Source organism: Sturnus vulgaris, chromosome 1 (genome assembly GCF_052056855.1).
Source record: "Sturnus vulgaris isolate bStuVul1 chromosome 1, bStuVul1.hap1, whole genome shotgun sequence".
Taxonomy (NCBI): domain Eukaryota; kingdom Metazoa; phylum Chordata; class Aves; order Passeriformes; family Sturnidae; genus Sturnus; species Sturnus vulgaris.
In genome coordinates, this window is record NC_142243.1 from 96,020,382 (window position 1) to 96,045,209 (window position 24,828).

The 24,828-nt window shown below is 36.8% G+C and overlaps 1 protein-coding gene across 1 annotated transcript in view; it reads right to left on the reverse strand.

Annotated features, from left to right (window-relative positions):
* Positions 1 to 24,828, reverse strand: part of LOC106852522 (dynein axonemal heavy chain 5-like) — a 149,756-nt gene that overhangs the window by 31,078 nt on the left and 93,850 nt on the right. The window contains exons 61-72 of the mRNA XM_088171968.1: positions 22,789 to 23,007; positions 20,465 to 20,641; positions 16,829 to 17,023; positions 15,453 to 15,608; positions 14,988 to 15,170; positions 11,870 to 12,040; positions 11,054 to 11,432; positions 9,680 to 9,951; positions 7,635 to 7,799; positions 3,678 to 3,945; positions 1,586 to 1,707; positions 31 to 378 (exon numbers count right to left, since the gene is read on the reverse strand). Coding sequence (XP_088028094.1) covers positions 31 to 378; positions 1,586 to 1,707; positions 3,678 to 3,945; positions 7,635 to 7,799; positions 9,680 to 9,951; positions 11,054 to 11,432; positions 11,870 to 12,040; positions 14,988 to 15,170; positions 15,453 to 15,608; positions 16,829 to 17,023; positions 20,465 to 20,641; positions 22,789 to 23,007 — 2,655 coding nt within the window. The remainder of the gene's footprint in view (positions 1 to 30; positions 379 to 1,585; positions 1,708 to 3,677; positions 3,946 to 7,634; positions 7,800 to 9,679; positions 9,952 to 11,053; positions 11,433 to 11,869; positions 12,041 to 14,987; positions 15,171 to 15,452; positions 15,609 to 16,828; positions 17,024 to 20,464; positions 20,642 to 22,788; positions 23,008 to 24,828) is intronic.

Here is a 24,828-nt window from a genome sequence, read left to right on the forward strand (position 1 = left end):
ATCTCCCTTTAATATATCAAAATATTTTACCTCTGGTGTATCAATCACTGGCAGCTGCTCTATGTACTGGAGATAGTCTTCCACCGTATTCCCTTTCGGAATGACATAACCTTTGTAGAAACAGAATTCCTCACGGAACATGTGCTCTCCAAACCAGACTCTCGCGTACGTGTTCAGCAGTGCCTTGTCCAGGTCATCAGTGACACGGCCACCGTACTGCACTTCTCCCAGCATGTAGCGAACACAGCTCCAGTTCACCCCCTGCTTCACACCCACATCGTTCAAATGGTTCTGAACAAACTGCACGCTGGCTGAGAAGTCTGACTGATTAAACTCGTAAGGAATATTCCAGCCCAACGGGCCAAACTTTCTTCTTTCCTGTAAAACGGTTAGAATTAAAGGTAAAGCACTGATTGATAGTAATTGTCAAGAAAATTCAAGTGTGGAAGAATATATGAAATATATTAAGAATGCAGTAGTCCAGCTGGAACTCTATTTCACCAACTTTGAAAAAAATACATTTAACACAGACAAGGCCAAACACTTGATTAATTATCTAGTAGCTAAATTTGCACAAACAAAGAATAGGAATATTAACATGTTCACAAAGAAAAAACCCTCTTTTTAAAGTATTTTTTAAATCACTGAGTCTGGAACCATAGCTTTAGAATTTCAAAAATCAAGCTACTGTTTGAGGCAAGGGTGTTCAAAATCATCAGCCACGATCATTGTGCAGGGTCTTCTTATGGACTAGATTTATTCCTATCACTGCTGTGTCTGCATGGTGCAGATGCAAGTAGGAAAAACTGCTTCTTAGTGAATCATTTACAGACTCAGCTGGCAGCACATAGCTGTTAGGGCAACATCTGGAAATTGCAAATTTAATTATTTTTCCACCAAGAAAGAAGTGATACCAAAGTGGTACAAAGGAAAGCATACCACAGGCTTCCATTGGACCACAATATATCAGTGCATGGATGCCACAGAGCTAAATTAGCCAGGCTCCAAATATAAACTAAGGAAACTGCAAAATCTATAGATAGGATGATGAAAAGTTGTGGTTAATCCATAAAGCACTTTCTTTAATGGAATTCTTGAAAGTCAAGACCCAAAATCTACTTTCATTTCCTCCGACAAGTTTCAGAGCAGATAGGATTTATATTCACCCTCTTACACATTCTCATTGTGAACACAGCATTTTAAGACTATGGTTTTCCAAACCATAAATTGTAAATTTATTTAATATGCTTTTATGATTTAAAATATTAGTAAAAGTCGAGTTAGTTGAAAGACAGATCACACAGTCATTGCCCAGGACTTTAACAGAAGAGTATTCTAATTGATCACTGCTTGATTGTCCTTTTTTTCCTCTGAAGTATCATCTCTGTTGGAGGTACAAGACCAACATGAGCAAAATTTCCAAAACAGTTGCACTAATACAGAAATGTTGCTCTCTTTCTTATTTTATTTGTGTTAATTTGCCAACATGGGACTTCCCTTTCAAAATGTTTTTCATTTAATAACAGGGATCATTAATAAATGAAACATGGCTTTATGACAGAAGAGAAGAAATATCATTTTAAACCTGGACAGTTGTGTGAAGAAATGCTACAGCATATAGCAGTGGTTTCCACTGTGGCATTTTGCTCACTCCCAGCAGATCCTGAGTAACAGCTGAGTATGTCCGTTTTAAGCCAGCTTTCACACCTGAAAAGTAAGTATAAAAATGTAATGCATTAGCAAAAAAAAAATGTATGGAATCCACAAGTCCAACTTCTGTTACACATAATTCTCTCTTCCAATTTGCCGTATCATCTTACTTATCATCTTCAAATAAAGTCTTAGAATGAATTATCTGTCCAGCTGGTCATAGCAGGCAAACTTCAATAATATTTTGGTTTAGGTAGATAACATAAAAAATAAATTTCAAGAGTCTGGAAGGAATTAAAATTAAGTAATCACATTCTAAATGTTCCCACTAACAACTGAAATAGAAACATAACTATTTAGCAACTATATGGCAATGAAAAAGACACCTAACATCATATGAAATATAGCACTGGGTATCCAAGAGTTTGTTTTGATATTTACTTAAAATATGAGAGTTTAGTTTTATTTAAGATAATTTTATTTAGATTTGATTCCTATAAAAATATCAGTAAAATTTAGTATGCAGGCTCTCCATATGGCCTACAGGCACCAAGGTGATGAGATGAGAGCCTAAATTCATACTGCAAATATTAATGCTTGGGGAGATTTGTTTGAGCACTGACATTTCATATTCCAGGAACAGCTTTAGGCAGTTCATACTGATACACTCACAGCTTCCCTGGAATACAGAAGCTCGACTGCTCCCAAATGTTTTCAGGCAGTGCTACTCAAGCATCTTTTGCCTTGGGCAGACAACCTAAGCCTGAGTTACTGACATCAGGTCCCTCTTATGATACTTTCCACCTAATCCTCTTCATACTAGTTTAGAAGGGCAGATTTAAGTGCAGTGAAAAGGTTCTCTAAGTCGTCCTACTTCCCATGACACAGTAAAACTACTTTTGCTTTTGTTCATACTTCACAAAGATCCGGTAGAACAATATTCAAGCAAATAGCTTTTCAAAATATTGAACGAGTATCATAAGAGGGTTCCAAAATCAAACAAAAGTGTCTTATTGTATTGTGCTACCAATGTGGCAGGACAGAAGAAACTAAAACTTTCTTTTTTAAGAAACGAAAACTGTCTATATTTCATGCTGACTTAAATTTTTACACTGGGTTTTTTTCAGCCGCTTAATGCAAGTTGCAAATTTGCTATAACTTGACCTCTAAAATAGTGTCTTGGAGCCATAGGTTGTTACCATTAGAATGATTAGGAGAGGGCCACTGTGCAATAAAAAGATGCTGAGCTCTGAATTAAAAAGGGAGAGAGCAGAGGACAAGAGGAAGAAGTAAGAAATTTATATCAACAGACTGACTACCTGCTCTTGAGATGGAGTATAAATGCTCAAAACAGGATGTGTTTCACAACATCAAGCATTCTGTAGACATCTTACTAATGTTCAGAGGAAGTTAAAAATACTGAAAAAAGAGGTTTAAATGTCTGCAGCTTTAACTAGGACCTTGGATAAAAATTCTCAGCTCCTACTGACACCATCAACTGAAACCAGCGGCAACACATATATATAAAGAAAGGGTATATATATTTATCTGTAGGCATTGGTAAGATATCCCTTCTCTCCTCAAGGTTTAGCAATCATCTTGGCCTCTCCTCACATAGCATGTTCTCCAATTCCTTCAGCATCTTTGTGGGCTCTCACTGGACTCATTCCATCCATGCCTTTCTCGCACTCCTATTAATACAGAAACATGAGTCCAAACTGCCAATTAAGATCTCACATTGTGCTTCTGCACATAGACTACTTAGGGTAGGAAAGCTGGGGGCTTAGAGGCTCAGAAAGCAGGAGTTGAATGTCTGAATATGAGGAAACATCCTGGAAGTGGGGAAAGATCCTAGGTGTAAGGAGGTGCATGGAGGCCCAGAAGACCAGGGGATGCCCAGGAACATAGGTCAGTAATATTCTAGACTGGCAGCTTCAAGTAGCTGCACAGTGAAGCCAACATTACTTTCTGCCCAACATTCCTGGACCAGCAGTGATCTCTCCAATGGGAAGGGAAGTAACTCCTACCTTGAGGAGGTTCATTGGTAAATTTTATAGAGGACTGTAAAAGATTAATAGGAAACTCTGGGTGAGCCTCTGTAGTGATCCAGGTTCTGAAATCTTCGCTCATAGACTCTTTTGTGGTGATGGTGTCCATTAATTCATTAAGAAATTCCAAGCCAAGGTGGCAGTTCTGTAGAAGGAGCCATCCTCCATCTTGCATGCACTGGTTTAGCAGGTGCCTTGCATGGGCTTCCTGGCCCTGACCCATTGAAATGGCACGACATGGAATGTTCTAAAAGTAAAAAAGAAAGTTTATTTTACATATAGTTCCTTAGAATTATATGTGTGGTGTATTGTTTCCATAGATCCATGTGTAGTGACATAGTGCCACAAAGAAAGCCATTAATGTCAATGGGGACTGATTATATTACAACAGAGTAAAGATAACAAAACAACAACAACAACAACAAAACCCTTCAAGTTCATTTTATCTTCCAGCTGTTGGAAGAAAACTACACCCACTGGAAATAATATTGTTTTACTGGTCTAAAAAAATCTGTGGGATAAGGCATCTGAAACATTTTTTCAGCTTTTTTACCACTTTTTCAAATAAAGCAAGACATAAACAGCCTGACCATTCTTTTTCCTATAATGTCATATCTTGAGATGAGCAGATATTAGGGCTTCAGATAATAATTAATGCACACTGTAAACCCAACACCCAACCCAACAGTTCTGGTGACTTTTTACTGTCTGAACATATTTAATTTAAAAGAGAACTGTTAATGAAGCAGGTAGGACAGGAAAGATTAAAGCATTACTCAGGAGACATGCTGTATTGTTAAATGGCAGCTGTGGAGACACTGATTCAGAGGATTCCAGTTTGGTGATCTGCTAACTCGAGCAGATCTAGAGCAGATCTAGATTCAGAAGAGAGAAAGCTTATAAATGCAAACATAAAATTCTGGAAGTGCATGGCATCTTCTCCAGAAGCTATGGGAAAGTAAAGCCAGTTGTTCAGAAAACCAGAAGATACAAACTCTCATGAAGGGATCTGAAAGAGAGAAGGCTGAGATCAGGACCACACAAGTCTGTCAGTAACATGCAGGCAGGTCCTCTCTTGCTTATTGTTCTTGCTACACTTACTCTTTTTAAGTCTGGGTCAGGTTGGCTGCCTGAATCCTGCCATAGAAAACCAGAATTATCAAACCCAGTTAAACATATTATTCTGCCTACATGTTGAGGGCAAAAGAATTGATGAAGAGACTTTGTTTCATGGACAGTTTCATGTTCAGGACCTACAGCTGAGTATCCCACATGCAGTGAGCAATGAGCTGCATTATCAATCTGGGCCTGTCTTCAGCTGGCTGAGAGCTACAAAGGTGAAGACTAACAAAGGTTAGTCTTGACCTGTACAGCTACTCAGATTCTTGCTGTGAAATGAAAAGGAAGGAAGACATCCACTCCTAAACAGCGTAGAGGAGGCTGCCCTACTTTTGCAGGAGAAGGAGGTTAAGCATATGGACACAAACTGTGCTGGGTCATTTGGCCTTGGGGTCAGAGAATGGGCCCTGACCTGATTTTACAGAACAGTATAAATACAGCTGCTGTATATGATCCCCTGTATCCTGGCTAGATTTAAGGAGATGAGAATGCCAGAGATAAGAAAGCAGTTAAATCCTACTCTCAGGTCAGTGAAACCTGAAGCTGTAGCTAAAAGGAGCAAAGCTGAACAGTCTGTGAAGCTGGCTATGTGCCAGAGAACCAAAACACTTTACCTTTTCTAAGATGCATCTGAGTACAGCTAGCACACCCATAAGTCAAAGACTACGACTACCCCTGCATAAGAGTGCATAAATATTCAGCGGGTACATTATTCCCTAACAAAGTATCTACTCACAATTTGCTCTTCTCAGCAATGTTACCTCCCAAATATACAATCTTTAGAGGTTATAGAAACATCAAGAGAAGAAACAAAATATTTTTCACTATGAATTGTCCTCATTTTACTCCTTCTGAAAGAACTCCATCAAATGTCTGCATACAGAATGTTTCTTTCAATAGTGAGTCATATTAGCATATCCATGCCATCTTAATACATCACTATCCAGATGAAAATGCTGACATTTTAGTCACTACAGTGTCCCTGACAGTTCTGTTGTAGTTCTGTGCATCATTCCCTAAAAGAAGAAATTATCTCTACAATTTTTAAGAAATCTGATTTTAATGAAGTCAAAGTGCTGGCATAAGAAACTTCATTTTAATCCTTAAAGTTAAATTTTCACACCATCTTAAAGTGAAAGTAAAGGGGGGAAATAAATGCAACTAGTTCTAAAATAGAACTTGTTTGGTTTATAAACAAGATTATATAGCTCAGTAGCCACAGATACTGTTCTCGTTTCTTTGGGAGAGTGCCATCTGAACAACTAAATTTTAGAGTGAAAAATAAATTCTGGGCACAAATTTTAATGTTACTAACAGCAGATAGCTGATTTATATTGTTAATATCATACTTAGAGGCACCATCAGTACTGGAAATCCATTTTAAGGCTACAAATCATGACTGTAAAAGGGAAATTATTGGGAAAAGAGGCCCAAGATTTTTACCATTAAGAAGAAAAAAAACCCAGCACCACTCCCACCTCCCTTAAAGATCAGGTCCCTGGTACAACTAACCTATATTAAAGATTTAGTCTGGAAAAAAGCAGACAAATCGCAAAGAAAGACAGGAACCAAGTACAATTTGTTGACATACTAGCAAAATGAACACAAAGCTCCCTTGAAAATATTTCTGAAAACGAAATTACTTCTACATATGTGTTTCAAAAGCTAAAGAATTGCTGAAAAGCTCAAGTTCCATATTGTTATATACATTTTTATTTTTAAAAACATCTGTGTTTACATTTTGTTTTGTGGCATTTGGATAGCTTTTGTAAACTTGAAAGGTTTCTGTGTGCTGTGTGGTTAGGTCTTTAAGAGATTAGAAAAGAACCTTAAACAGTGCTGTTGATTTTACATTTACAGGTGACACTAGAGTTGAGCTTCAGGTTATGACAGCCTAGATGATGTTGCTTTGTTCATAAACCTTGTGTGAATAAACAAGGCAATCCCTTTAGCTCTTTCACAACCTCACTTTCTATTTATTCTGTACACATTTCCTGAAAGCATGAAAACATATTAAGACTGTCCACTGCAATATCCTTTTGGTCTAACAGCAGACAAGAATCAAATTAATGGCTTCAGATTTAAGATTCCTAAATTTAAACACTAAGTGAGAGTTAGGTCCTAATTTAAGCCATCTTCAAGACAGACAAATAAGGGTCCTGATTTTCAAACTGAATAAGCATCTCCACTTTCTAATTAATAAGCTAAAGAGATTTGTGGGTCCCCCCCACTGTTGCAAGTACGTCTTACTCAGTGTATACTAAAATCCTGCACCATTAAATGAAGATGCATTCTAATGAGGAGGGAAATTTATGGAGATCTAAAGTAAATAACTTCTTTGGAAAATCTTACATGCTGCTACATTGTGAACCATAAACGAGAGCACAGAATGCCTTAAAGTGATGCTGTTCTGCAGGAAATTTGAATGTCTCCATCAAGAGCACCGATTGAATGCTAGATTGAATGCTCTTGTCACCATATTTATGATTTTTTTCTGTATCTTCTTGTAATTGTCATTACTGTCAGCTCCTTCAGTGAATGTAACACAGTGTAAACCACAAATCTTGCTTTGTTCTCATAGTTCAGTACATTTCCTAAATAGTGGACTATCACAGTCTGCTGGATAAAGACTGCAATATTTTCATTTCCTAACAAATGCATTTTGGCTACTGGTCAAAAATTAACTCCCAGGGAACACTAGTATGAATATAAATACCATTATTTGAACATCTTTAAAATGTGGAAATACCACTCCTAGTGCAAAGAAGAGCTAAAAATGTCTTTACCAGCTCTAGCAAAGTCAGTTAGGGAGGATACCTTAGATTTTGCAAGACGTTCTATATTTTCAGTGGGGTCAGACCCCACTGATAAAAGGCATGTCAAAGGTGTTCGACAGCCACTTTCTGTCCACATTGCTTCCATGTCAAGAATAAATCCTTCTGCATATTTCCCTCCAAGAGATTCTGCAATGTAGTGCCGGGCCTGGAAAAAAATTACCAGAAAAATATGTCTATTTTTACCTTTTTTAATTTAGCATTAATTAGTGATGTGGAATTTACCAATACCTACATCAGAAGGCAATAACTGTCTAAACTTAATTTTTCAACTTTGATCCACAGGAGGCAAGCGCTGAAATTCTCAGATAGCAAACTTCAAACAAAGAAGAGAAAGAATTCTGTTCATGCAACAGCCATCCTGTGAACACTGTTTCTAGAAAATGCTAAATGGGTTTTTTTAAAGAACTGGAAAAAAATAATCCGTGCAGAATAGATCCAGTGTCAGCTCTGAGGACAGCCCAGATATTGCCCCTAAATTACTGCCTGTTAAAACTTGTTGAATAGCCAGATAAAAGAGTTTCTCTATACCAGTTCCATTCTTAGTTCCTCTAAGTATGTATTGTTGACACTGTCTCTATAACAGAGTGGATTAGCCAGATCTTTCATCTGACCCAGTTACAATCTCCCATATATTTATTGGAACTTCAAACACATTCTCCTGTCCAGTGGTTATCCAAGTCTCTTTGGCTGAATATCTATTTCTACAAAACATAAACTTAGCTCAGACTTGATCCTTAAAGGTCAAACCTTCTTTATGCCTCTATTTTTTTTTCTTTTCAAAAATATTTTCTAAAAGAACTTCTAAAGCTACCTTAGTGCATTAAATTCTTTTTTGTCCGAGGTGATTTCCTAACTATGCAATGACTCTCAGATTCTGAGGCATGTAGGATGAAGAGAAGCACTGAGGAACAAGGTGGACTGAGGAAGACATCAATTGTAGAAAAAAAACCCTCAGTCACCCACTATTAAGTGTAAATTTTTTCCTAGACAGGTAAAATTTCTAATACTTGGGAAAACACAGTAGAGAAAGAAGCAATAAAGAAGAGAGCAACAAAAGAAATCCCCTCTCGCCTCAAAAATTAAAATAATTACCTTTTTTTGCAACCATTGTTCAGAGACATTATTTTTCAGAGATGGTTGTGCAAGACAATAACACATAATTGATAAATAAGTTGATAGATAATTGTTAATATATAGGAAGTTGATAAATAAGAAGCAGCAGCTTTATTATTTTGCTCTGTTTAAATTATGGCAGTTGGAACTCCCATACTTTTCTCCTACTTACTGACAGAAGAGTAGAAAGTGAAAAAGAGTGGAGTGAGCCTTGTTGAAAAGGAGGTCCATGAACTATGGTATCCCCTAAATACAACACAGATGCAATCACAGCAAATAATATGTAAAGTTGAGATAGGCAGGAAAGAAAAATTACTACTTTCCAGTACAAAAAGAAAAAAAAGTGAAAAGAGGGTACTCATAGGCTCATACATCTCTTTTATACCTACACAGAGAAGAAAAATCAAAATATCACAAATTGTGGAGAAACTGCTAGTCTACTGAAGTTTCTTTTATGACATTTGCCACGAGGCAGCCTTAATTATTACAATCTCAGTAGAGAGGGTAAGTAAACAGTTTATCTGCTGGTTTAGTGCACCTGTCATAAAAGTGAATTGTTCTTTTTCCACCGCTTCTGTGAAAAAGAACAGGGATGTATCTTTTGATTCACCAGAGGAATGTAACTTCTTTACAGGTTTCATGACTCGACTTTTAAAGCACCACACAAATAAAATGGTATTCTTGCATCTCCTACACAATTTGTATCATGTTCTGCTTCCTAGTTTATTGCAATTAAATAAAATAGTGTTCTCACACATATTTTTTAGGAGCATTTCAATATCTGATTTTTCAAAATAGCTCACTCTGCAACAAATATTATGCTAACAAGAAATTCAGAGAACCTAAGTTTGGAATTAGCAGTTCTTCAGGAGATGTCACATGGCATAACCATTGTACAAAAGTGTATCTTACTTGGGCAACAGTGTGATCAGGGCACCAGCTACGGACAAGGAGCAGTTTATGGAATTGATCCAGTAAGCTGTCATAACCATCAGGAATAACAGATTTTTCAGGGGCTTCTTCATCAAACCAGGCTTTCCAAGACTTCTCATTCCTAACAATTTGCACCAGAAGTTGATTGAAAGGGTACAAGCTAGATAACTGCACAAGATTGAGCCATGTAGTGTCAAGGATCCACTTTTTTGGTTTTGGTTCCACAGAATTCATATCCAAGCTGGCACCTCCTGCAAAGTGAAAAGTATTATAGAGGAAAACAAACATTGTTTTACAGAAAAATGACAAGTAATAAAAAATACTTCTTTTATATAATTCAGGGAGTAACATTTTATGTAAATCAGGATATGGAGACCTAGAATTTGCATGGAAGAAACACTTAACAAAGACCGACTTGAAAAGTGGTCTCAGTTCCTCTCAAAGCTGATAGCCCACTAATTCTTGTGCTGCTTCTACTCTGTCTATAGAGCTGGAATAAAACATGCTCACCTAAAAGGATACTCAAACCCAGTTCTTCAGAGCAGATGTAGAATGGTTAGTACAGCCTCCTTTCATCTATACTAAAGAATAAGAAAGCACATGGTGCATTCATTTCCAGGACGGTGCAACGTCAACAGCCTCTTAGCTCAACCACCACTCAGCCTCAGGCCCATTTGCACACCCAGCACAGCTGAGCCACAGCTGAACAGTAACTCAGTGTTTGCCAAACAAACTGGGATATATGGATGCCAAGCACCTGACTGCACTTGTCCTTGTACCAGATTGCATTTATCTTATCTTGGAGACAGTGAGGTCAACCTCCATCAAATTTTATAAACCTTACTCAAATTTTTCTTTGTCATTGTGTCTGAGTAGTGACATACAGTGGTGACATAATGCAATGCAATATAAAAGTGTTTTACAACATGTAACAGAGCTCCACTTTTTTGTGCTGATACTTAGGTCTGGTACAGCATTCACATGCCAGCTCATCAGCCATCAAGAGAGCTTTTGCTGATTGTCTACAGTCTCACAGACATGATACGTGGCAACTTGGAATAGAGGCAGATGGTAGAGACTAAGTTTTCTTACAAGCAATGGACTTATTTTTCCCATTTTACAATGTATAACAGTTAAAATAATCCTCATCTAAGCATTATTTTGATAACAATCTATATTGCTCTTGTTTTGGAAAATTTGTATCTTAATTCCTTCTTGGTCTGTTTATGCTTTCCTTCACAAGTTAAAAACAAGTAGATCCACAGGATATAACACATTGTTAATGCAAGTACTGCAAAATCTGAATTTGGCAGTACACAGACATATGTAAACAGGAACATTTTGAGAAATTACCTTTGATCAGTGTCTCAAACTCAGTGTGTGAAATTTTCTTGGCCTGCAAGTCAATCTTCAGTGCCAGAAGCAATGTGAACAGGAACCGGTGATTTTCATACAGCCCCCGAACTGTGTACTTGAAGACTTCGTAGGTGAGATGCTCGATGATATAAATTACCCTTTTGGCTGGAATTTGAGATTTCCGAGATCTTTCCACTGATTGGTCAAAAATGCCAAGGAACTGCCCTAAAGAGGTTTGGTACATGATATTAACTAAGCTCATTTCCACAATCAGGGAATAAAGGATGCTACCACGACCTGCCACAGGCCGATACTCTTCACGGGCAGTATTGATTTTCACCTCGGTCTCCATTGCTGTGTTTAATTTTTCACTGACCTTAAAATTAATGGAAAAGAACATGAAGATTAAGTTGTATTACCTGTGATTTATACTACACAAGCAAAAAGAAAAGGTCTCGATTAAGATCACAATAATATTTTTAGTTGAGCTTTGCTTCCCTCTGCCAGGGTTTCAACACAAATATTGTGTCTTCATGTGTTCCAACTCCTGTCACAATGGGAACTGATCCAAACTTACACCTGCAAAATATGCCTGGAATATAAACAGTATCCAGGTAGCAGTTTAATTTTACGATTTTTTTATGAAGAAAAAATTAGTGCTTCAACTACATTTTGTTAAGAAGTCAGATGTTATATAGTGGCTCTGAATGGAAAAAAATAAAACAGGAATGAAAATATATACATATATCTTTATATATATACTATCTTTACACTACAATTACAAAATGTATCTGCAATACATTCAAAATTCACCTCTTCTGCTGTTGTTTTAGTGATCCTCAAGACTTCTATCAGAGACTCATCTTCAACCAGTGAGCCTTCTGTACTGGTTAGACGGCAGAGAAGATTATCTTCAAGCTCCTGCATTTTCCTCTTGTTGGAAGTCACTTGTTCCATCAGTTTGATTCTTTCTGCTTCCAGTTCCTGTATTCAAGAAATTTACTGTAGGATATTTAACATCAATTAAAAGGGAAATCCCTTATAAAGACACAGAAAACATGTAATTTCATGCATGTCAGATTGGGGATTTTGTTGTCTTTTCCATAAAATACTGAAATATCACTAAATGTGTTTGTACTAAAATAATTTATATGCACACTGAATATATATATTACAGTAATTTATATGTATCCTGTATTGATTTGATTAATGAAGCATAAATGCTGGAGAATGAAAACACATCAGAATTACCAAGGAAAGCTTCCTCATAGTAAGGTGCACAAACCACTAAAGATAGTTTCCAATGGAAAGTGATAAAAGCCACATTACATCGAGTACTCAAAATTAAATCAGATAAAGGCCTGAAAGATGCTTTGTATGGATGGGGTTTACGTTGTGAGCAAAATTGACTGGATGACCTTTTCCATTTCTAATTTCTATGATTCTGTGACTTTGAAAGATACAATCCTCTGCTGCTTATAAAACAGGAAATGTTACAATTATTATCTATGTCATATGGATGTTTTTGCCCTTTCTACAAGACAGACAATGACAAGGGAAGAAGGCAGAGGAGCCAACACAATGCCAAGTTAAATGAAGTATCTATATGGCACAGTCTGCACAGCTCAGGGATGCTCTTGCTGGCTGTCTTTATTTAATCAATGAAGTCAACCTTCCTATAAGAAAAGGGGAGTTAATAATAATCTATCTACACCTATGGCTTCAGTTTCTTTTCATTTTTGTCAACATGTCAAGCTACAGAAAAAGGGGATGTACAGAGTTATACAGTACAGGAGAGGTTCTAGTGTATTTCGAAGAAGTGACAAATTTCTTTATTTTCACTAACTGCTCATTTGGAAACCTGTTGAAATATGTTCTAGAGCTACAGAGTATAGGTCTGTGGAAGCTACAAGTAACTGCATTCCAAAAGAGGGGAACAGTTTAAGTATCAGTAATTCAGCTTTCTACATTTACTCCTCTTTCTATACCATTAATAAAAAAAAAAAAATTAGAATTACACAAAAGGAATACTTCCATTAAACACTCAAAAATACATTGAACTACATGCTTAAATGCCCCATAGGGATGTGCTTTGTTTAAGATCAGACACTTTACCCATACTATTTTTAAGCCATTATAAGACATCTTTCAGAAAACTAGCAAATATACCAACTGAAAGTTTTTGTTTGCAAGGGAACTTCACAACCATATTTGTAACATAAATAATAGTTGTTCTGAACACAAATAGTGGCAGCAACTTCATTATCAAAGTACAGAAGTATGCTTACTTTTTTTTCTATGTATACAGGATCAACCTATAAAGCTGAGAAGAATAAACACTTCTTTGATCATATTTCATTGATCACTAGAACAATCTTTAAGAATGTCTTGATTCCTTTAATCTATTACTTTAGTTCAGCAATCATAAAGTTGTCTCTTTGTAATAGAAAACCTGTTCTTCAGAATCTCTGTTCATGTTGTGACTTTTCTCTGAACTAAATTTTTCAGAATCCCATTGGCTCTGACTATGTACACCACAACATTCATCTCTAACTGAGACAGAAGAGACAGAATAACTATGATGTCTTCATATCTGCCAAAAGAAGTTTAATAAATGTTGATCAGCTGCAACCATGTCCCTGTGCAGCACGTAATGCCAATATTAACCAGGTTCCCTTGCAACTCTCTTCAGCTGATGTACAGCACTGAAGGAATATTTTTCAGTGACTATATTTTTGACCCAAAATACAGTCTAGGTGTTTCTAAGTACATTCAATATGAATACTCTAACAGTTCCGTCCAAGAAAAGAAAAGAAAAACCATAGAGCAAGGCTATCTTGTAGGAAGAGGAGTTTTATATGTAGGTCATGAGTAACCTATTACACTTCTTTCACTTCTATCTTGATTTAGACCTCTCCCTCCCTTCAGAGGTTATTCAGGATACTCCTATTCACTCCTGCTGATGCTGTTCAATTTTGCTTACAGAAACCTACAGCTACTGGGGTAAAGATGAAAAGTTTTGCATCTAAAGCATTTGTTCCACCCTATTTTTCCCCAGTACCTCCTGTTACAGTCTTTCTGTTTTTCATGGAACAATTCACAGGAAGTTTGTGCATAACAATGACTTTCCAGCCTCTGTTTGTGACTGTCAGACTGAAGGAAGGGCACCTTAATTCCAGTTCTTACTTCAATAAAGGCTCATTTTGTGCAAAGTGGAAGGGTGTTGGCTGGAGAAAATGACAGCACCACTAAAGAACACTGGTTAGAACTTGTTTGGCGGAAGTTAAAGGAAGAATTAATTCTCTTAGGTAGGCAAATCCTCTCACATGAGCAAGCCTACCTGAGCTACTTAACAAAAGCAGCAGCTCTGCTAATGCAAACCTCAATTTTTTTCTCTCACCTGAGAGCGGATTTTCTTCCTGATATTAACTTCCACATAATCAATGCAAATTTTAGTAAGAACAGAGTCAAGTCAGTGTTCAGGGCTCCTTAAGAATCTTTTATCTTCTTGCACACTAGAGTCTGGCTAGCAAAAGTAGTTCAAGTTCATAAGCATTTTTTCATGTAATTCAAATTAAGTTTAAAAAGGAATTCAGAAATAAAAGAGATTTCTTACTGAACAAGAAGCCCTTTCCATATATGAAGGAATAAATTTGTTTTATGTATGTTATGTGTATGCCTGTGATGTATTTTTAATGAATCATTTTCTTTCTTCTCTTTCCAAGGCTGGATCTTAAAATAAATGTCTAGGTTCCCCCATTCAATTAAAAAACAGCTCCACATTGTGTTTCAGAAAATGCACAACCTTTAAACTTTCATTCACGTTTTTGTTCTTGCATTTGACTTCAACCAAGCCATTGAATATGTGTGCACTCCTGATGCAGATACTGAACAAGCCTTCCCTCTATTCAAATACCACAAGACTCAATACCTGCTTTTCTGTGAGGATGACACGGCCAAGGAGCTGATCTTCCAGCCCTTTCATAGTAACAGTGAAGTCAATCACAGTTGTTCTTGCACTAATTTCTGGAGTATAAACAGGATTAGCCACCTTTGTTGTCATATAGAGGGTAAACCCCTTCGTCAGATCTACCTCCTTGTCACCTACTTTCACCTGAAAATGAGAAACATTTCTCAATTTTCAAAAGCTGAATTCAGAAAAAGCGTTATTTTATCTGATTTTAAAAAAAAAAATCTATGAACTCTTTTGTTTATGCTGTTATTTGCACTTTTTAAAAGTTCTGATTAAGGGTAAAAAAGCCCCTCACACAACCCCATGAGTTCACAACTCATTTTCTAACTGCTTTAAAGGTACAAATCATGTCAGTATTCAGACTACCCCATACCCAACATCTGTCATATTGGGTTTTAATTTCATGTCTGTAATTCATCTTACTTTGTGTGCTGAACCAAATTTTATGAAATTTTTTTCCAAGATGTTATCTAGAGCAGGGTCAAGTTCCTCTCCAATGTCTTCAATTAACAGAGGTCGGCCAAGGGACAAGCAGTCTTCTATATGACTTTTGAAGAACTTGTGGTTCATAGCTGTAACCTAGGAACATTGAGTCACAACACAGCATGCACTTGAAAAATCTATTGCAGCTTTAAAAATTTATACTCATCCTGGGATATCTAGACAAATGGCCACATTTTAGGGACCAAAATTTGCCTCTGCTGACATGGATGGAAGTTTTGCTTTAAACTTAGGAGGATAGGAGATCACATTTCCTTATTGTTACTATTTACTTATTTATCTGCATATCTATCTAATCTTTGCAATATCTTATTTTCTCCTAAATAGAAATAGATTTATGCTTAGAACACTAATGTGAAGTAAGGAAACATTTATGGAGTTTAGAAGGGGAACCAGTGTTACATAGGAGGCCTGATCTGACATCAGACATTCAATTTCCAATTCAGTTCCACCAATCATAAAATTGCTATAAGTCACACAGACTCCTTTTCATTTATTTAAATTTAATATATTTAGCACAATCCTTGAAGATGATAATTTAATAGCCTTTCTGGGCATCTCTTAAGTCATGGTTTTCGGGTGGTTTTTTTACCAGGAAAAATAATTGGGATAGACATGTTTTTAAAATAAATCTTTGTCTTGTAGGCAAAGCTCTTTGAAAAAGGTATAATTAAAATATCTAGAGGCACATTACACAGAATTAAACCAGTATATTATTTAAAAATTAATACTCTGTTCAACCACTCGGTACTTTTTGTTTGCTATAATGTAAGCATATCTGTATCCACCAAAACAGCATGTTGCCTACATTTTTATTTCAAATTCAGCTGAGGGATAGAGCTATTTTCTGGGTGACCAACAACAAAACATTAACAAGGCCATAGCAAATCACAAAATCCCAGATGTAAGCCATAATTTACACACTTGTGTATTTAGACTCTTGGCATAACTCTGTTCCTCCTGGACATACTGGGGAGAACTCAATTTCAGTGCAGGAGATACAAGTCTCCAGGAAGGTGGAGAATAGGATACAACCTTTTACTTCTCTCTTTGTTTCTCTTTCACTATGGCAAGCAATTAAAAGATTCATCATAAAAATAGATGTGCCATAACATATCATTCCAAGCTATTTTGCCCTGTTATTGATACCCTGATACAGGGTACAGGTTCTGTGTCAGTCTTGTTTTAGTTTCTGCATAACTGTATACCAATAAACATCAGATTTAAATTACACATGGCCATAGTATGATGACACAAATGACACAAACATTTAAAAAAATTTTAAATTAGCTATTTACCTGTAGTCCATTATTCTTTTCCTTATTTTTGATCCAGATCTTTCCTTGACCTTGTGGATCAATCAGCAAAGGATATCTAGATGCTTTTGTGACAATAATGCCATTTTGAATTGAAAGGTCATCATTTGGAAGACCCTGGAGGTTCCATTCATCCACTGTAGCATTGTCAACAAGCATATCAATAAGGTTCAAGTTCTAACAGAAAATACGCAATTACAAAATTAGTACCAGTAGAAAACATGTAAATACAAAATAAGTGCCAGTTAGAGGAACTACACTAAAACATCTGCTGGATGGTTTCTTCTTATTCTGATCAGAATGCATGATAGAGTGTATTTGGTAGTTATTGCTTACTGTTTCTTTTCTTTAAAGTCCATTCAGGCTCAGTCATTGCAGTTGAGCAATAATGAAAGTGAATTCTGTTGAGGCTTTGATGTCCATCAGAGAGTGTCAGAAAAACTCTGAAGCCAGTTCAAAATCAAAATAGAAACTGATTTTTTGCCATTTTAACGGCAAACTTTTTTCCTGCTACGTCAAGTGGAAGTGTCATCTTGCTCAGAAGAGCTTCCACTTGCTGGAAAGTGCCTTCCAAGTACAGGATGGCTGTGGGAGACTAAGAGAAGAAAGTGAAGATGTGCTGTGGATCAGTAACCATGAACTATCATGAAAGGTTATTGCTGCTAAGCTAAAACCCTTCACAGTTCACATATTCTCCTAAAGTCTGATTTGCACTTGTCAACTAACTTGCTTTATTTTATTCACTATGAAAAGTGACTGTCCTCTTAAAAAATGTGTATGTGAAGAAAACAGTGCTAAAAATAGCAAACCAAACTCTCCAATGTAGAAAAGCAACTTAGTAAGGATTGAGAATTTTAAAAAGAATAAAATCGAAGGGTTTTTTTAATCTGCTCCTTACATTTTTCATTCAACAATTCTACTGGCAGGCTTTCTCTAAAAACATGTTTGAAATAAAGAGAAAAGAAAGAAAGAAAGAAAGAAAGAAAGAAAGAAAGAAAGAAAGAAAGAAAGAAAGAAAGAAAGAAAGAAAGAAAGAAAGAAAGAAAGAAAGAAAGAAAGAAAGAAAGAAAGAAAGAAAGAAAGAAAGAAAGAAAGAAAGAAAGAAAGAAAGAAAGAAAGAAAGAAAGAAAGAAAGAAAGAAAGAAAGAAAGAAAGAAAGAAAGAAAGAAAGAAAGAAAGAAAGAAAGAAAGAAAGAAAGAAAGAAAGAAAGAAAGAAAGAAAGAAAGAAAGAAAGAAAGAAAGAGAAAATACCTGCAAATCTTGCAAAAATCACATAATTCAGCATCTGAAACCTAAAGCAAAACTTCAAATACTGTGAGAGCTGTGATACAATCATGAGACCTAATGATACCAGTGGTTGCAAGAGGCCAAGGCTTTTTTACCCCTTTGATTTTTTTACTGCTAATATAATTGAAGGTTCACAATGAAGCAACACAAACCATTCTGAGAAGACAGAGAAATTTTAGGAATCAAGCTTCCATTTGTGCAAAGGACAGAAAAGCATTTAAAAGGCAAAGTTTTCAGCAATTGGAACGTAAAACCATATTTAGCTCCTTAAGCAGATGAGTAGGATCTAAACAGCTTTGAACTTTTTCTTACCTACAGCAAGAAGTATCAGTCACTCTGCAACTCCGAAACTCAGCTAATTTAAGTGCCTAACTAAACAGATAAGTGGCTAAATTTAAACAGATCTTTCTAAATTGTTATGTCTAAATGACTCACACACCCACAATCAGTCTGTGAGGCAGGTGTCAAGCCTTTGCTTGAACTGCAAAGTTGCTTTCTTCCCTATGGTGTGAAGTATCAAAAACGGCCCATACACTGCCTTTTGTGAGTACTTAACTCCCTGGGAAAAATCAAAACTCTCTTTAATACACCATGATGGAAATCATAATTCTGTCTTTAATGGGAACTGTCTAAACAGAATGGTAAATACGTTTTGAAACTCATTAACTATGGCATTCTCCATCTAATTGAGACATACTGGGGAGGGGAGGGAAAGCAACATAGAAATTATAAATATTCCTCAAATTTTCAAGGATGCAGTCAAATAGTAATGTGGTCAGAACAATTTCATGGAAGCAGAATTTTTGTTCTTTATGTATTGCTTTCTGAGGACATTATACATCCAGTTTCTTATCCTTAAATGGTGAGAATCTTAACAGATATTCCCCAAGGTAAGTAGCTTTTAAGAGCATTTTGTACACTGAATTTGAGAAAGAGCCTCTCTGGGATGAGTGTATGTAGGATAACTCCCATGCCACACTGGTTAAGAATCTTGCCTGAAACTGCACTGCTCCTGGTACTTTATTAATAAATCCATCTTGGCCTTACATATTTTTTATCATCAGCAGCTTTCAGAGAGCTTTCCTGGGTGGGTCAGAGTCATTTATCTTTTAAGTCACAGCATAAATTGGGCTGGATTGCAAGTTTCACTCCGTCAGGTCAAGGTTAATCAGCACTACAAGCATTATGCTAACCTAACATAAAAAATAATAAAAAAGACATTCACAAGTAACTTCTATGAAGTGAACAAACCCCTCATGGAAAAGAGCTCTCCTTAACAGAGGGTTTAAGTGCCAAATCCCAAAACACATGAAAAGAAGATGCAGCTCTACCTTTAGCTGTCTCACAATGATACAGCTGTACACAGGTTGAGCAGCAGCTCACAGCATTTTTCAGCAGCAACTGCTCTGTCAAAATCTTTGACAGCTGTGAACAGGAACTGTTTGAGCTTAATGCCTCAACTCCTGTGCTGAGAGGAAGAGAGAGTCCCTGAACTATTTCTCCAGCCTTTACTGCAGAAGAAAATATAGACAGGTATTCACAAAACTGAGTGAAAGACAACATAGATTACTCAGAAAGACAGTTTTGATTACTATGGCCTAAATTCTGTCTTCAGCATGAATATGTCTTCCATATGTCTTTCATAGGTACAGGGAAAAATATTAGACAGAACTCCTAAAAGTCATGGAATAGGACCAAGGCTGCTGCTGACCATGAGCAAAGCTTCTGCACCAGAACATCTGCCAGGTCTGGAACTCCTGAGCCTCACTGGTGACAAAGGTGCATGGATTGAAAAGCTAACACTGGAGCAAGTGTCAGAGTGCTGCAAACTGAGCCTTGCAAAATGCAGGGTTTGTTTAAATCAATAATTTCTACAAGATGCTTCAAATTAAACTAAATTAAATGTTGTGGGTACACAGCAAAGGGTATGATAAGAGGGTATATACTGATAACACATGGAAGTGCAAAGGTGATGTTTCCTCTTATGAAAAGGTAAATGTATTCTAAGCTGATAAATTTTACTTTGTTTCCTGTATTATGCTATGTCTCCCAGGGCAGCTGACCTCAGACAACATTTCTCTCTCAGATTTGCCAAAGCAGTGTCCTACATAGCAATTGTGAAATGCCTGACAGTATAAAGAGGAATTTAAAACATATTGGTTTAGAAGCTCACTTGTCAAATGTTCAGATTTTTTATTTATTAAAAATGTGATTGAATGTGACAGCCTGTATATAATCTTCCAATTATGTACTTTTCTGGAATGAAATGTTCTGCATATAATTTCTCAGCAAGGCAAAGAATAAGGTCAGAACAAAACATGAACACTTACTTTACTGTATGGAATCTTGCTATTGTCCATCTCTTTCTTCCACAATTGGAGTAGCAAATTCCTGTACTCCTGATTGAAAGGTCCAGAGTAAGAGAGAAATCCAGTGGCCAGAAGAACATTCCCCACCAAATTAAAAATTTGATTTTGAAAGTTTTTGCTGCTTGCTGTCCAACGAAGCTGTATGCAAAATATTTAAAAGTTCACTTAAGCAGACACAAAACTAACACGAACATCTTACTTAAAAATTTATCTCTTTCTGTTAAATAATTTTTCTTCAAAACAGAAGTATTTTTTCTTTAAATCATTCTTTTCAGAAGTAGAAGTTTGCTCGGAAGTGATGGCAACCACCTGACCAAGTGGAGAAAAAGCATCTTTGTGAACAAGCTGGTCGATCTGGTAAGAAGAGCTTTAAAGGAGGAATGAAGTGGCAGGCAGAAGAGGATCAATAGTCATGTGAGGAAGTGGAGGAGTGGGCTGGCAAACAAAATGTGTGGGGTGAGATAAACTGCAGGGACCCCGTAATCAACAAAACAGGGCTAATGGAGGAGCACCCTAAGGATACCCACATAAACAAAGAAGTGTCCACCAGGCAGAATGGTGGGGACAGATTCCATACTGCTTATAGGACATTATTTATCACAACTGGGCACCTCTCTGAAGTGCCTCTACATGAACGTGCACAGCACAGAGAACTCTGCACATGGTTGCAGTGTCATGGCACAATGGGGGTCACGGGAACTTGGTGGAAAGACATCCACAACTGGAGAGCTGCATCAGCTGTCTATGGGCTTGTTAGGAAGGACAGGCTGGGAAGTGAGAAGAGGGGTTTTCCTACACGTGAGAGAGCAGTGGAATGCATGTGTTTGGCATGGGAGGTTCAAGGATGGACAATATGCCTGTTGGGAACTCATGGGTTAGCATCAGAGGGAAGATCAATATGGGAGATGTGTGTGTCTGTGACTGACAACGTGATTAACAGGGAGCAGGTGAGGGCTGTTTCACATGAGGGAAGAAACCTTGCATCCACAGGCCTTGGTTTACGTGGGGAACTTAAGCAACCCAATATCTGAAGGGACAATGCAGAAAGACACAAGCAAACCTTGAGGTTTTAAGGAAGGCATTGACAAAAGTTCAAGTGAGGATTTCATGAGGGAAAGGCAGTTTGCTTAACCTCAGACTTGCAGATAAAGAATTGATCAGGGATCTAAAATCTGGGGGCAGCCTTGGCTGAGATTGTTTAGCCTTGAACAAAGAGAGTGCAGGGGAAATTTGTACACATGTATCCATGTGCACAAATACACGATGGGAAGGTGTAAAGAGGAAGATGACAGATTTCTGTTCCAAATCACTCTGCACTCAATCTTGGTCAGGACCTACATGTTTCAAGTTTAGAAAACACACATTTAACCCAGTGTCAGTTTTGCCCAATACTCCAAGTGCCATACAGTCTCTTTAATTTTTTGTCTGAATTTTCAGAAATAGAGTGGAATAACAGCTATTACAAGACCTCATAGCACAAGGCTTCAAAAAACCCACAGTAAGGCACTATAATTTTCTATTTTCGTGTTGCTCTTAAATTCAGAAATTCACTGAAAAAATATGATAAAGCATCCAAGATTTTTCACTGATGTAATTTGAAGGCCAGCTATGCAAATAAATGCTGAGGTCCTGGCCTCACAGGACACAATGGTTGAAGTCAGAACTCTCATCAATTTTGACTTTGTGTGAAATCAATGAAGGAATTAACAAAGCAAATAATAAGAGGGGGAAAAAGAGTATCCTGCTTCCTCTGAAAACCTTCAGGCTGAAGCTAGAAAGATCTGCATAGGAAAGGTAAATTTCAAGCTCAGTGCAAAGGATAACAATTAGTCCATAATTCTGTAAAAGGCTCCAGTAGAAATCCAAGCTTCAATTATAATTCAGGAAATTAGTCAAGCTTCAAATTTGTATTCTTGCATACTTGGTGAGAAGAAGAGAGTAATCCTTCTTATAAATATTTTAGGGCAATTATTTAGGTTAAGTCTCTTCTTAATAAAGCTACAAGGAATTTGGCTCCTTGGCTTTAAATCTGAACTTTATCCTCATACGAGTCATATGATATAACATAAATCTTCCCACAGAAGAATTAACACAAGAAATTGCTTTACATTTTTAGATACATTAACATCAAGGAAAAAAAACATGCATATAACTTTAAAAAGTGTCATGTGATATCAAGATGTCACCATGCCTTGAGTGTGTTGAGCACTGCTACGATCATTACAGAGCATTCTCAAAACTGCACATCTGCTTTGTGCTGGAAACCTACACGTGTGTGCTAATACCTTTTCTCCCCCCAACCCTTCAATCAGAGCTGTGGCATTGTTCATCTTCCTTCTGCACGCCTCAGCATCATCAAGCAAGGCCTGCTTCTCTTTCACAGCAGCATCATACATGGCTTGGACTTCATCCAGTTCCTTTTGCTTCTCGTCCAGCTGATTTTGTGCACTATTCAGTTCCATTTGGGCAGCTGCAAGTCTTCCTTCTTGCAAAGCTAAATTTGCCTACATATATTTAAAAGCAAAGAGTAGTTAATACCTATTTTTTGGCAGAAGCAAATGACATTAATTTAATGACACACACTGTACTGTGTTGGGTACTTTTAAAAATTATACATGTTTTAAGATGGCAGAAGTTTGTGTGGTTTTTTTTTTCTGGAACAGAAGCATAGCATTAAAGTTATTCAAGGCAATCTTAAGATATTTTAATAATATTTTCAGAATGGTCTATTGATCACACAATGACCAATGATTTTAAATCACAATACACTTGAAATAGCTGCATATTAGACATATGAGGCAACATATACAATAGGTTGCCTCATATATATGCCTCCTGTAATATATTCTCAGTGCAAAAGAAATTTAATATTGTCTTCATTAATTATAAAATAAAAAAAGTTATAGCAGAAACGACTCTTTTGCTCTCTTTTTCCATCAATTATTTCTACAACAAAAATATAACAAATGTAATTTTTTGCTCCTCTGGAAAGTAAAACTCTAGAGATTATTTTCACATCTCTCTATAAATTTGCATGATGACTTACCAGCCATTTAAATGTGGCCTCTTAACTTTTATAGTCCTAACAGGGTTGAAAAAAATATTCTGTGAATTCGGAATGTATTTCCATATACATTTGCAAAGGATTAGAGCCTGACAAATTTCTTATGAAATTCACACTTACAGATAAAGGTTGCTTCCATTTACTCTGAATATTTAAAAAAGCTTGTTTAAATATCATGTATCTTATTTCTGTTTTTTTCTTCTATAAGAGTTATGAAGGTGGAAACCAAAAATCTGTAAAACCTATTTTATTACGAATATGAAGCTTGACACTCGCATTATGTCACATCAGAAGAGCAGCAGTAGAAGGCATCTCTCTTAAGGCGTAACTCTTAGCTAACAGCAGAACCATGGGTTGGGGTCTGGCCTATTTCAATAGAGAAGTTTGTGAGCAGGGAATTGGAGAAGCATATAGGTACTAATCAATGAAGTAGGTTGCTAGTATCTATGTGCATGTATGTTGCACACATGTGAGTTAGATACAAGTAAATCACATGTGTCTCTGCCCATCTACATTAGCAATCTAGGTATGTGCAGACAGGAGATGCTAGAGAATAGCACTGTCAGTAAAATTTCATCTGCTGTAGCCACCTGTTATATTGACAGATCCTAGAGATTAAAAAAATATTTTGGAATCCAGATGAACCAGTAAAATGGCTGCTCAAAAATTCCATCATGTAAGAATGCTGAAATATTTCTACCCCACTGTTTATCAAAAAACACATTAAAGAGCATCGCCTAGAAATAAACACTGCTCAATCAGTGAGTCTTGATTAAACCCAGCTAAGCAGTTTTCAGAACAACTGCTGTTGTGTTTTAGTGCATCTTGGACCATTGGGCAAAGTTCCAACAGCAAAGGAGTTTTTAGGAGGTGACATAGTATTGCTGTACCCTGCACCAGGGGAAAGGGTGAGATATGAGAGAGAGAGAGATAGTGCAGGGTTCCTTCTGAATAAGTGCATCTGAATAAGAAAGGCCTGACAACACATGGCTTAATAAGACAACTGCCCTAAAAAGATTAATAAGAAGACAGACAGTGAGTGAATTTTACATCCCTTCAAGTGCTGGACACCCCACATTCATGCAGCATCAGAGAGAGCCAGGATGGTTTTGCCCATGGTATCCCGTGCAGAGCAGATCTTGTCCATGAAGAGAAAACTTTCTCTTTTGGCCATTCAAACTATCTTAAACTCCTCTTATTATTCTGTCTTATTAAAGCAGATTCCTCATTTAGCCATCTGTTGTCAGGCTTCTCTTACTGA